Source organism: Amphimedon queenslandica, unplaced genomic scaffold, assembly GCF_000090795.2.
Source record: "Amphimedon queenslandica unplaced genomic scaffold, v1.1 AMPQUscaffold_13519, whole genome shotgun sequence".
Taxonomy (NCBI): domain Eukaryota; kingdom Metazoa; phylum Porifera; class Demospongiae; order Haplosclerida; family Niphatidae; genus Amphimedon; species Amphimedon queenslandica.
Window position 1 is genome coordinate 231380 of NW_003546245.1, and position 13871 is coordinate 245250.

Consider the following 13871-nt stretch of genomic DNA (forward strand, 5'->3'; position numbering starts at 1 on the left):
CATAGATATTGCATGAACTATAGCTCATTTTGCAAAGTCCTTTGCATACTTAATGCATTGAAAAATAATTATTATGTAAAGTAATCAAGTATTGTGTGATGATAGCTTGATCTTCTTCAAGCTTCAGTACATTTTGTGCTGCTGGTTTTTCGAAATGAGATCTTCAATCTATAAAATGAAATCAGATCATAATAACATGATATTAACAATTGCTTTAAGCATACACTTACTTGCTGCCTGTACATTGTTTTCAAGTCTTCAATGTCCATTCTCAGCTCCTCTGTTTCCTCTGCCTTCTCTCCAAACATCTGAAGCAAAGCCTCATGCTTCTGTGACATCTCCTACAATCAACAAAAAATAAAGTTATAATTTTATTCTCACTCACTTTTAATTTCTGCTGAAGGTCGGGGATCATCTTCACTTTTTGTTCCAGGACCTCATTTCTCTCCGAGACTGTCGCTAGTTCTTGAGTCAGTGAAGCTCTTGATCTCTCCAGTGACGCTACCATTAATTGAGAATTGGAGAGTTCGCCTTCTTTTTGCTTCAATGATGACTGCAGTTGCTCCAGTACAGAGAGAGAGCTGCCACTAAATGAAGAAGAGCTCTCTCCAAAGAGAGTCGTTTCACTTGAAGTTGATATCGACCTTTCCATCGATTCAATCTAAATAATAATAATAATAATAATAATAATAATAATAATAATAATAATAATAATAATCAATGCAGTTCCTCTTAGTGTATGCACAAAAGCATTAACCCTTTGAGTTGTGTTCAGTGATGATGTGATTGGATGAGTGAGTGTAACTGCCAACTGGTTCCTTAGCTTCTCCTACACAATGCTTCTAACATGGAGGACAAAGAGCATAAAAGTCTTACCTTTTCTTGAAACTCTAGTGTGGCCTTTTTGCTCTCTGCTTCAAGCCTTGCCCTCTCATATTCCAACTGATGTTCCATCCTCTCCTACAGTACGTATAACAGAGACTATAAAACTGGAGGACAGAGAGATAGATATGACATACTTTTTCTTTCTTCAGTTCTTCTACATTCTGCTGCAGTGAAGACCTGACGGCTTCGTGTCTTGAAACTTCTCTAAAAGTTTATATGTACATGTACATGTCATTATATTCTATCTTCCTTTCTGTCTTTATGCTTACAAGTTACTTCCTTTCTTCTCTCTCTCTCTCTTTCTCTGTCTCTCTCACCTTTGGTAAGTCTCTTCAAGTGTATCCAGTTTTGTTTTCTCCATTTCAAATGACGCCACTAGTTGCGCCTTCTCCTGACGCAGCGAATGTACTTGTGCCTCTAATCCTCCGACTCTGCTCTGGATCAGCATTTCTTTCTCAACAGCTGCTCGCTCTTTTTCAACGGCTGCATTCATCTGGTTCTGACAATCAACTACACAGTACAAGAAATACATGTACATTAACAACCATAGCATCTACATGAACATGAATGAGGTTAAAGGTAGATTTTACAATAAGATTCTAGGCCTAACATTACTCAAGTTGAATCAAATTTAATTCTAGTGTCCATTCAAAGGTCAAATCACTCACACTTTTCATTAATAATTGATAGTTTGCTGGGCTATAGTGTCAATTTAACTAACCAATGCGTTGTGTAAGGCTACTCTCAACCTTTTCCCAGTTATTAACTTGAGCCGAGTGGGCGGACTGGAGGTGTTCAATCTGTCTTAATAATGGACGAGTTGCTGGAGAGAGAGAGAGAGAGAAAGGAAAATGGAAAAGGAGAGATAGAGAGGAGTGAATGCCAAGTAAGATCATGTCTTGTGTGATATCATTTACCGTTTGATATTGTATCTGAGAGCTCTTGATTCCTTGACTCTGAATCTTGGAGTCTCTGGAATGTGACATAATAAAACAGCATAATATGTACATGTACATGTAAGCATAGTAAAAATGAAAAATAACCCAATCACATTATCTACATGTACACATTGTGTTTGCATGCTCACTTGATGTAAGTCGGATATCTCTTGTCTCAGTTGCTCTTCTCTCCAAGTTACCTGCTGCTCATTCCTGCCCAGAGTCATCCTTAACTCATTCACCTACACACACACACACCATAAATATATACACAAATCATGAAACACATAATCACAACAAAGTATAAACATTATACACAAATATATGTGTCACTAGTACATGTATATCTCACTGCTAACATTGATCAATACATACAATGTACATGTACATGTACATATACATTAGTAACTATTAGTTCAATCAATACAGTACATGTACATGTACATGTACATGTACATGTACATGTACATGTACATGTACACCCTAGGCCCATACTTGCATAAGAAGAGCATCCTTGTCTTTCTCTAATTGGAGTCGTTGCTCTTCCAATTCTCTCTTTAACTCGTCCCTTGTATTCTGTTTAGCATAAAGAGCTGCTTCTTCAGCTGCACTCTCAGCAATAGCATTAGTCTTACGTAATTCGGTTAATTCCCTGATGATATTCATACTAAGACCCCACCCACTAATAATTGTGATACTTGTAAGTGCTGTCAAGGTTCGACTGAAGACTTCTCACTCTTTCTTGAAGGTCAATCTTCTCCGGCTAAAGTAGTTAAACACATAAAACATGAAACATTTACAAAATAATGAACATGTAATTTGTAAAGACTTTGCTCAATGGATAACGTCTTACTCACTTTTATTGCGGCTAGTTCCTTTGCTTGCTGTTCAGAGATGCTGTTCAATTGTGACAATGATTCTAAAAAATTTTTTTTAATTTATAAAATTTCCTCATAACATAATGGCATGCATATACATGTACATGCAACAATAAAGTTTACTACTATACCAACGATATTATACCTAGATATTTTTTCTCATTTTCTTCTTTTTTCTTGATAATTTCCTTGAGACGTTTGACTTCATTCTCAACATCTTCAATCTGCTGTCTACAACCAATAATAATAATAATAATAATAATAATAATAATAATAATAATAATAATAATAATGATGATGATGATGATGATGATAATAATAATAATAATAATAATAATAATAATAATAATAATAATAATAATGATGATAATAATAATAATAATAATAATAATAATACTAATAATGTGTTTACTTCTGTGCCATTATAAGCTGCTCATTCTGTTTCTCTTTTGCTCTTAGTTTCTTTATCGTGTTGTTAAACTGAAGCTCTTGCTTTGATAATTTCTCTCCTAAGTTAAAAGAGAGGGAGAGAATTTAATGGAGAAAAGAAGAAAAAAATTGAGAATAAACTAAGAATGAGAAGATAACAAGAGACCAACCTTCTTCCATTAGTCCTGCAATCTGCTCATCCTTCTCCCTCAATACATCCATCATCTTAGCATCACTGACATTCTTCCTGTACCATAATGACAGCATACTATAATATTCATATATCCTACCCCACACACTGACTGTTGTGTATGTTCTTTTTCCCATATCAACACTTGTTTCTTTAAACTGTTCCTCTCCTATTGATTATGTATGTGATAAGTGTCTTTTAATAAGTGTATCACTCTTACTGTTGTTAATGTCTCCATGTTCTTCTCCAGTCTTTCTGAGTGCTCCTCTAGCTGTGCCTTTAGCTCTTGAGTAGCTTGTAACTCTTTCCTCACTTCTTGTAGCTCTCTAGCAAATAATAGAAAACATAATAAACAATTGAACTTTAAAATATGCTAAGATATACATAGGTAAAGTTATAAGTACATGAATGTACATGACAATAGCTTAAAAGCAGATATGAAATCAGCCATTTTAATCTACAATGTAAATGAATTGTTACTATAAGTGCATTCACCTTTGAGTGTCAAGTTGTTTCTCATGAAGTGACATTGTTTCTTGACTCATTTCCATCAGTTTTGTCTCTCTTGCTTCCAGTATGTGCTTTGTCTGTGCTAATTCCTAGAGCAACAAAAGAGAGAAGAGAAATGGAGAATCATAAAATAGAACAATCATAGCTTTACTTTAGTTAGTGTCTTAATCATATCAGAATCCTTTGCTGTCTCTCTTGTTCCAATGACAGGAGATGCTCTAACTTCACTAGTTGGACTATTATCATCTTGTCTTTCATTTGATTTATCATCCACTGTCTTGTCATTTCTCTTTGTTTCATCGCTACAAGTCTCGGGTTTAAATACTTCTTCATTCTCTACTACAACTGATTCAGGGTTGACAACACTATCCAGTACTACAGGGTCAGCCACTGGTTCTTTAACAAGTTTGACTGACTCACTTTCTAGTTTGACAGGTTCAGTTGCCAAGTCAACTTGTTCTGAAACAGGGTCTTTAGGATTTAGGGTATTTACTGCTTCCTGAGTCTCCAAGGACTCGTCTTCTCTCATATAAGTGGGTGGAGCTTCCTTTCTTGTATCATCAATAAGTTGTGTCTCTTCTTTCTTCTCCTGATCCTCATCTTTATGAATTTCAAGTACAGCTGGTTCTTTATTCTCTTCAGTAATTGATATACTATCCACAAGTTTCTTTTCATCATTAAATTGCAATTCTACTGATTCCATTTCTTCATGTTTAACATCATTAGTAGTATCAATATTAGCATCTGATGTAGTTGAGTTCATACTTGAAGCCGGTCCTAAAGGGTCTGATACAGTACTTGATTGAACAGGCTTTGAAGGGTCTGAAACTATTTTTGAAGGGTCCGAGATTATTTTCGAGTGTTCCAAGACTGCACTACATGTTTTAGGTGTTGATGTTAAAGCTGGTTTTTCAGTGAAATGAGATGACTGGCCGTGAGAGACAGCATCTTTATTGGGCGTGGCTTTTAATGAATCAGTAGGTGTGGCCTTCAAAGAACCAGTGGGTGTGGTTTTTGGCGAACTTGCATGTTTTCTATTACTCCTAGCCCCTCCTCCTCCAGTCGATAGTTTAGTTGATGACTGTGTCTTTCTAACTGATCCACTACTTGATCCACTTCTCTTTCCTTGAGGTGAAGGAGATCCCGTTGAACTCCAAAACGAGTCGGTTCCTCCCCAAGTACTTGAGAAATTATCGAAACTCTTTCCTTTAGAGACACTGTCACTATTAGCTTCTTTTGGATCTAATAAAAAATTAATGTTTAAGAAAAAAATTAATTATACAGCCCTCGTGAAGCAAAAATTTCGTCTAACAAAATGCCCGGACAAATCTGACAAACTTTTTGACCAACAAAATTTACGGTACTATATCCCCAATTTTATTGCAATCAGAAAAATGAATTTAAGTATATTATTAAAAATTTATTATACATAATATTTAGGATAGGTTACTTGATATTGTTGAATTATCACCTCCTGCTCCTTCTCCTTTCTCTCCCTCTTGCTCTGTCTCACTGATGTCAAGGACTTTGTCTATTGATTTCTGCGCCTGTGAGAAAGCTGTCTTTGCGAAGCTGAGACTAGAATCAAACCATGACATCTTTAACTTTTTTACCTAAGAAGGGGAGGAGAAGCTGTGCCCAGATGGGCAAGGTTCAATGAAGAAGATCACGCCTTAAACCATGTGGAGTCATCATTATCATCATCATCATCATCATGGCGAGTGATGATTTTGATGGAAAGACTGATACTCACGAGAATGACAGCACTGATACTAATGGCACTAGCATCATTATTGATGATGATGATCCTATTGTACAAGAAGTGAGTTGACTGCTCTCCCTTCGGCCTCTCATTCTGCCTCCTCTCTCTCTCTCTCTCTTTACCAGATACCAGTATACTTAGCCAAAGGGCTGGCCAATAATCTTTACTTGCTCCAAGTAGGTACAACAAGATGTCTCATTAATAGAACCAAACACTGCTTGTTTCTTTGCAGTATCCATTGCGTCCTGCCCACATGCCGTATGATGGTAAATCTGTATTGGAGACCAGAATGAAAGGAGAGCAACTGGAGATGACAATCGGCTTGGAGACAAGGGGAGCTGCTGGACAGCATTACTCACAAAGCAAAGGAATGCAATACTCAGGGCTTACTGGGTATGGCAATGCTGTATAGCAGGAAACTTTTGAGGGACTTAACTTTCACAGATCTGCCCAAAAAATTATTTTGTGGATTCTGCCATCTTATACCATGTTATTTAATTATTTTGATTTCGTGGATCTTAACGAAATCAATGAAAATTAAATCCCTTTAAAGTTTCCAGCTGTCCTCTGTAATTTTCTCACCTCCTCCTCCTCCTCCTCTCATGTAGTGGTGTAATGGACAAGATTGTACTATCATCACAGTCTTCAAAACCTGGTGACATGTCTCGGTATGTTGCTGGAGTTTTTAAAGACAGTGAGTTTCATCTTTACAGACAATATACATTCAAATTATTATTATCATTACTTAAAATATAATGTTATTTATTATTATTATTATTACTTATTATTATGTTATTTATTCCTTTTTGTTTGTGAATGAATCTATTACTTTAGATCAGATCCACTTAACTCCACTGAAGGGTATTGTCCAACTTCGTCCTTGTCTCCGTCACATTGAGAAACTTAATGAGAGTGGGCGTGTACCAGGAGCTGGTGGGGTAGGTGCAGTTAGTGATGGAGAAACAACAGCAACTGAGAGTGAAGAGGAAGAAGCTAAACCAGTCACTGTATGCTTCTCTTACTCGTATCCTTTAGGATCATCATCCCTTTTCTCTTCCTACTCTTCTTTTCCCTTTCCTCTCTCTCTCATTCCAGGTGAGGTTTGCTAAAGCTGGAGCGAAAGATAAACAAAAGGCCGAGCCTGAAGAACCTTGGAAAACTTTAAGCTACCACTCGCTTGAGGTGAACCTATTGATGATTGTTTCCTTGTATTTTTTCGCAATTACAGTCGAATGAAGCAACGGTTGAGAGAGAATTGCTGTTTGCTGGAGATGACAATCATACTGAGGAATTCTCAGTTACACCTAGGTTAATTTTATTAATTATTATTTATTATATAATTTCTATTGAAATTTTAAAATGAAAAGAAATTAAAAGTTAATGATTTTATCTTTTGTACTAGTGAATATCTGGATATGGTCTGTCCTGTTGAAACAATGCAGAAAAGGTTATTCCATTAATCTTATTATTATTATTATTATTATTATTATTATTATTATTATTATTATTATTATTATTATTATTATTATTATTATTATTATTATTATTATTATTATAGTGCTAGTCCTCTTGGCCCAAGTGATGTGTTGTCACTGACAACATTGAAGACATTACCTTATGAAAAACAAGTTATCGAACTTATGAAAAAAGGTATAAGTGAATAATGAGAATTGAGACATTAATGAAATAGGCAAGCAGTGTATAAAAAAACTATATTTTTCTCCCTGTTCTTTTTGCTATTCTTTTCTTTCTTATAATTATTTCTTTCCAGCTGTTGTCCTCTCGTTTGATTACGTGTGTATGCTCCTTAGCAGGGGCAAAGGGGAGAGAGGGTCAGTCCTCGAGTACCTCCAGAAATGTTCACTGTTAGTCCAGGGTTGCTGGGTGGTCCATTCAGCACTACTCCTCACAAAGGAGAGCTCTTCTTTAAGAAATGCTAGAGATTATATAGTACGTCTAAGCTAGCTATTTTATTTAGTTTGTTCTTAGTTGCAGTAGATTTGTTTTAATCAATACCCTTACTGTATGTATGTGTGTGAGATTAGCTTCTTTTTTTAAAATGCCCATAACTCGAAAAATATTTGTCGGAAACAGCTCAAACTTGCTACATAGCATAAGGACATCAATAAGTATTAAAAAATATAATAAAAATTTGGGGTCAATTTTTAGCCATTTTTTGGAAAAAACCATGGGCTATAGTACAGGGTATTTTTCCGAAAATTGAAGTTTTTAAAAAATGATCATAACTCAAAAAATATTTGTCGGAAACAGCTCAAACTTGCTAAATAGCATAAGGACATCAATAAGTATTAGAAAATGTAATAAAAATTTGGGGTGAATTTTTAGCCATTTTTTGGAAAAAACCATGGGCTATAGTACAGGGTATTTTTTCAAAATTTGGAGTTTTAAAAAAATGCCCATAACTCGAAAAATATTTGTCAGAAACAGCTCAAACTTGCTACATAGCATAAGGACATCAATAAGTATTAGAAAATGTAATAAAAATTTGGGGTGATTTTTTAGCCATTTTTTGGAAAAAACCATGGGCTATAGTACAGGGTATTTTTCCGAAATTTGGAGTTTTTAAAAAATGATCATAACTCAAAAAATATTTGTCGGAAACAGCTCAAACTTGCTACATAGCATAAGGACATCAATAAGTATTAGAAAATGTAATAAAAATTTGGGGTGATTTTTTAGCCATTTTTTGGAAAAAACCATGGGCTATAGTACAGGGTATTTTTCCGAAAATTGAAGTTTTTAAAAAATGACGCTAACTTGAAAAATATTTGTCGGAATCAGCTCAAACTTGCTACATAGCATAAGGAGATCAATGTGTATTAGAAAATGTGATAAAAATTTGGGGTGATTTTTTAGCCATTTTTTGGAAAAAAACCATGGGCTATAGTACAGGGTATTTTTCCGAAATTCAGAGTTTAAAAAAAAACGGCCATAACCCGAAAAATATTTGTCGGAAACAGCTCAAACTTGCTACATAGCATAAGGACATCAATAAGTATTAGAAAATGTAATAAAAATTTGGGGTGATTTTTTAGCCATTTTTTGGAAAAAACCATGGGCTATAGTACAGGGTATTTTTCCGAAAATTGAAGTTTTTAAAAAATGACGCTAACTTGAAAAATATTTGTCGGAATCAGCTCAAACTTGCTACATAGCATAAGGAGATCAATGTGTATTAGAAAATGTGATAAAAATTTGGGGTGATTTTTTAGCCATTTTTTGGAAAAAAACCATGGGCTATAGTACAGGGTATTTTTCCGAAATTCAGAGTTTTAAAAAAAACGGCCATAACCCGAAAAATATTTGTCGGAAACAGCTCAAACTTGCTACATAGCATAAGGACATCAATAAGTATTAGAAAATGTAATAAAAATTTGGGGTGATTTTGGAGCCATTTTTTGGAAAAAACCATGGGCTATAGCCTTTGCTATTTTTCGAAAATCAGTCAATTTTTGAAAATGACCATAACTCAAAAATATTTATCAGAGCTGTGCTCTTAATATGATGGAGGTGGAATATGCAATGATTGAGTTGTATTGATCTTTATCTCTCTCTTCTCTACTTCAGTTGTGGTGCTTTACCCAGCAGCACACCATCACTAGGAAGGACTTAGCTGCTGCACTAAAAGTAAGACTATCAAATCATTTTGTATGTGCATTATACTTCACATGGCACTATGTCATCATTTGGTAGCACTAAAGCATTCATTTATTTTAAAATAGCAATTTATTTTTAGCATTATAGTTTGATATAGTTTTATATTTCCAGATTACAACACAGCAGTTAAGAGATATATTAAAGCCGATTGCTTGTCAGAGACCTGAAGGAGGCTGGCAGTTTCGGATGGAGAGAGACCACGACTTCATAAGCAAGTGAGTTATGTACGATATAGGAAACATAATATTTTGTAGAGAATTATATAGTTTTAAAATATAAATTTGAAATAGGTATCCACAAGTTGTCTCTTCACAGGAGTCCTTATGGCAGAGGAGGCACACTGAGTAAGTCATTAGTGAACTGTGTACATGTACTTCTTATTACTGTTAGAGTGTGCAAATACATTATTATAATTTAATGTATAGTTGCAGCAAAGATCAAAGGCCTAACAGTTGTGATAAAACCCACAGAACACTTCCACCAATACCGCAGTGTGATATTATAAATAGCACACTCATTTATTTAATGTGCAGCAGTGTGATATCAGTGATAGCAGAGCACGTGCAATCTTTGCTGGAACTATACACTAAAACAATTAATACATGTGGCGTCGTGTGCTATCTGATTTATCCGCACTCGCTTCCGGTCTCGTCGCTAAAATAGCGCACTCGGCCTTCGGCCTCGTGCGCTATTTTAGCGACTTGACCGGAAGCTCGTGCGGATAAATCAGATAGAACACACCGCCCCATGTATTAACTATTACAAAATAAATCTTATCACAATATACAATGTACGTGTATATGATATTTTATTTGATATGGTGTGTGTTTATTTGGTAGGTTAGTGCAGGTATATGGTCTTGGTACTTCACCTTCAGCTCCTCTTTCCACAAGTGCCTCTGAAGGTAAGTTTTATTATTAGATGTAAGGGCATTCATACTATAACACTTTATGATACTCATTGGTACTATTATGGCAATGGCACTGTATTCTTGTTAAGGTAAAACAGCTTCAGGAAGTAGGACAAAATCATCTCAACCGTCAGAGGCTAAGATTGATTTCACTCCAGCGAGGACACGCCTCCTTCAGCCAAACCAGCTGGACGTCGATAGAACTGGATCCAATGCTAGTTCTTTGAAAGACTTTTGTCGGACGACAATAGGAAGAACTGTTGTATCATTTTCGGAGCTGAAGGAACGTTTACTGAGACACCAGTCGTCTTTAGCTAAAGATAATCCTATGCGGTAAGTGGGTTGGGCTAGAGGTGTGGCCAGTTATTAATGTTTATTGTTTCATCCTCAGAGGTCAAAATGTGACTAATGACCTGTTGGTTAGTACTCTTAAAGATGTCGGATGTGTTGAATTGGGACAGGCTCATTCTAAGAGGCTCTTCGTTATACCAAGCATTGGAGACCATACTGATCCAGTAAGGAAATTAGAATAAGAGAGTGAGAGAGAAAGGATGAAATTGAGAAGATCTGGCCACCATTTTGTCTTGGGTGATTGTCAAATTGATTTATAGTATCGCTTGGCGATCATTGATTTATTGAAAACGTCAAAGAGTTTAAAAAGGAAGCAGGTGGTAGACGCCATTAGCTCTCACAATGTCACGTTCGACAATAAAGTACTGACAAGTGTCCTAAGGGTAAGTCATCGTTACTGTATATGTGGGTTTCTTTGGTACGTTAGGACAAAGTTTTGTTCTTTTCATTTTTAAAGCTCAAAAAATAAAAACACAATATTTAGTGGGCACAGTCTTTTCACAGAATTAATTAAAAAGTTGCCTGCAAAACAAAAGTTTGACCTGACAAAGAAAGAAACTCACAGACTGTAATAATAAGATCTCTTGGTAATACACATATTCATGAACATGTGTGATGGTAAATTGTTGGCAGTAATGGCTCATCTAAGAAAGGAATTATTGTTCTTTTGTCTTTTTATTTCTTTTTATAGGATCTGTGTAACAGCAGAGGAGCTCAGTGGCATTTAAAGGGAACAATTTAATTAATTAATCAATAATAATAATAACTAGTATAAGTCAACAACACTTCAAAATTTACAATAAAAAATCAAAAAATTAATGAAACAATAATGATTCTACAAACAAATGGCACTAAAAATTTGATAATACCAATAATTAATAATAATAATAAAATCTAAAAATCAAATGAACATACACATTGTAACAATAATAACAACAATGATAACAAGGACTATAAGTTTATGTAATAATTTTAAACTAAAACTGCATTCATTAATTGGGAGGAAAAAGACAGAAGATAATAATAATAATAACAATAATAATAATTCATTTTATATTGACGCTATAGTCTAATAACTACTAATCAATGCGGGACGTAGAGCTCTGGATTTGTGAAAGAAAACCCGTCAAAAGCTTCCGGATCTATAGCTTCTATAACGTGTTTATCAACCGGAGAGAGAACGCACTTCTCTGATGTGAACTCCTTATCAAAATTATTATGAGACTTGTTACTTTTCTAGAAGATTAAAAAATCAAAATAAACACTAAATAAAGCATATTATATGCAATAGATGTACGTCATAATTCATTTAAAACCAGACAGAATGTAAAACATTGAGGGGCTCTGCCTCCTGGCCACACCTCCTAGTCACGCCCCCAAACGTACACATATATACATGTACGTACATACAGAAATTCTCATAAGTAAAGGCTTTGCCCAATAAAGATGAGCTAACATTATTTATTTTACAGAATTGATGTATATTACCCCAGCTTCCTCTCTGATACTCATTATGCAGGACACATGTGTACAATGTATATACAGTCATTGAAAAGATAGCCATAAAGAGTTGGTCTATGAGTAACTAGTATCAACAATGAGATGTTTGTCATTGGACTCTTATCACTACAGCTGTCGTACGCAAACATGTACAGTACAGTACAGTATATAATGAAATGAATCAAGTCATGTACATGTACATTAATGCCATTTACACAGAAATTCCCCCCTCATCCCTCCCAGTCAATTTAGCTATAAATCTCTTTCTATATTCTCTCTTATTCGTAGGCCACTGAACTAATAAATATACTTGGATTTTCCTGTTTCAGTTTACATAAATGTGACCTCTCATTTAACGTATTAACATCAGCATGCATGAGGATATAAATAATATACCAATGAAAATGACAATACATCACACTGTTTCATAATGCCCCCACAATCACAAACAACCACTATATGAACTACACTGATCAATATATACAGAGAAAGAGAATTGCTTACTGTTGCATGTAAATACGTGACAAATTATGTCACTCATTTGATAATAATCATCAACTTCCCTTCATACATACAGTACATAGTTAAACAATAGGCTATCATCAGATACATTTGGCTCTTGAAAGTTGCTGATAAAACTACATGTACATGTACATGTACATGTACATGTACATGTACATTTTTGCTGTGATGTGTGTATGCATAAGCTGGTACTAACTATTCTCGGCTTGTAAGGAGGTTTGAGTTCTTTGGCTTCAAGCTTCTCCCAGTCAATGCTTGCAAAGAAAGGATGACCTTTAATGTCACCAGGACTCTTGTGACGATCACAACCTAGTCTGTGACGAGGGTGTTTTGTAAGAAACTATAGCGAGAGAGAGAGAGAGAGAGAGAGAGAGAGAGAGAGAGAGAATCAAGAAAGAAAGGTTAAAGAAAAGAGAGAGAGAGAGAGAGAGTGAGGAAAAGAGAGAGAAAGTGCAGGTGAAAAGAAAAATACATGTACATAGTAAACATATAACTCCACTTTGATCTAATAAAAATGCATGTACATAGACACAACTTACTCCTTGAACAACTGATTTGGCATTCTCAGACATTCCACGAGGATAATGAACTGGTTTTTCCATGATATTATTAAACAGCTGGTCATCATCATCACCATCAAAAGGAGGCTACAATAATAATAATAATAATAATAATAATAATAATAATAATAATAATAATAATAATAAATGAAAAATAATAATAAATAAATAATAATAACTAGAAGAATGTAAAACATTAATGGGTTCAGCCCACAAGCCACGCTATCGTTATGCTATATGGCCTAGCTTTCTTGCTGCTGGAGAAGTTTTTGGACAGCAGTTTATCTTATCTTTCTGACTGTTTGCTGTAAATAAGCTGCCAATTATTTCATTGTTACCACACCCACTTTCAATGAAGATTAGGCTATTTAACTTTAATAATAGTTAGACAACCCTATGCCAGACGCACTTCATCACTAAGGGCTTCGCTGAATTAATTAACATTGATATTAAAGGGACTTACCCTCCCAATCAGCATCTCAAAAATAAGAACACCCAAGGCCCACCAGTCGACTGCTTGATCGTACGGTTGATAACTGATGATCTAGAGAGAGAGAGAGAGAGAGAGAGAGAGAGAGAGAGAGAGAGAGAGAGAGAGAGTGATGTACACTATGTAACATTCCTATCATGCTTTTTCTACTTATTTGATACCAAACACAATTAGTGAATGCGTATACACACACATACATTGTACATCTACTGACATACCAGCTCCATAAACTGACTCCTTTCATGTATTTGGGGCATACTAATAGCTG

At 35.0% G+C, this 13871-nt stretch overlaps 3 protein-coding genes across 3 annotated transcripts in view; 1 reads left to right on the top strand and 2 right to left on the bottom strand.

Moving 5' to 3' along the window:
* Nucleotides 1–18: 18 nt before the first annotated feature.
* Nucleotides 19–5487, bottom strand: LOC105313090 (TATA element modulatory factor-like). The gene is made up of 21 exons (XM_019996989.1): nt 5281–5487; nt 3982–5072; nt 3816–3919; nt 3541–3646; nt 3434–3489; nt 3301–3377; nt 3114–3210; nt 2847–2932; nt 2681–2742; nt 2522–2586; nt 2319–2475; nt 1973–2065; nt 1803–1857; nt 1607–1708; nt 1203–1395; nt 1020–1089; nt 877–960; nt 758–829; nt 386–661; nt 231–341; nt 19–168 (listed from the first exon to the last, which is right to left on the bottom strand). The coding sequence occupies exons 1-21, from the start codon at nt 5426–5428 to the stop codon at nt 124–126; spliced, it is 3150 nt and encodes a 1049-aa protein (XP_019852548.1). The 5' UTR covers nt 5429–5487; the 3' UTR covers nt 19–123.
* Nucleotides 5488–5506: 19 nt separating this feature from the next.
* Nucleotides 5507–11458, top strand: LOC100631936 (DNA-directed RNA polymerase III subunit RPC5-like). The gene is made up of 18 exons (XM_019997022.1): nt 5507–5652; nt 5718–5768; nt 5825–5985; nt 6201–6286; nt 6427–6599; nt 6688–6774; nt 6821–6900; nt 6995–7039; nt 7151–7242; nt 7364–7542; nt 9181–9240; nt 9382–9485; nt 9561–9614; nt 10110–10174; nt 10270–10513; nt 10572–10695; nt 10792–10914; nt 11223–11458. The coding sequence occupies exons 1-18, from the start codon at nt 5545–5547 to the stop codon at nt 11271–11273; spliced, it is 1887 nt and encodes a 628-aa protein (XP_019852581.1). The 5' UTR covers nt 5507–5544; the 3' UTR covers nt 11274–11458.
* Nucleotides 11271–13871, bottom strand: part of LOC100633579 (calcium-dependent protein kinase C-like) — a 7566-nt gene continuing 4965 nt past the window's right edge. Inside the window, exons 11-14 of the mRNA XM_003382718.3 lie at nt 13577–13657; nt 13093–13200; nt 12750–12893; nt 11271–11767 (exon numbers count right to left, since the gene is read on the bottom strand). Of these exons, the coding sequence (XP_003382766.1) occupies nt 11615–11767; nt 12750–12893; nt 13093–13200; nt 13577–13657 (486 nt within the window). The 3' untranslated portion in view covers nt 11271–11614. The remainder of the gene's footprint in view (nt 11768–12749; nt 12894–13092; nt 13201–13576; nt 13658–13871) is intronic.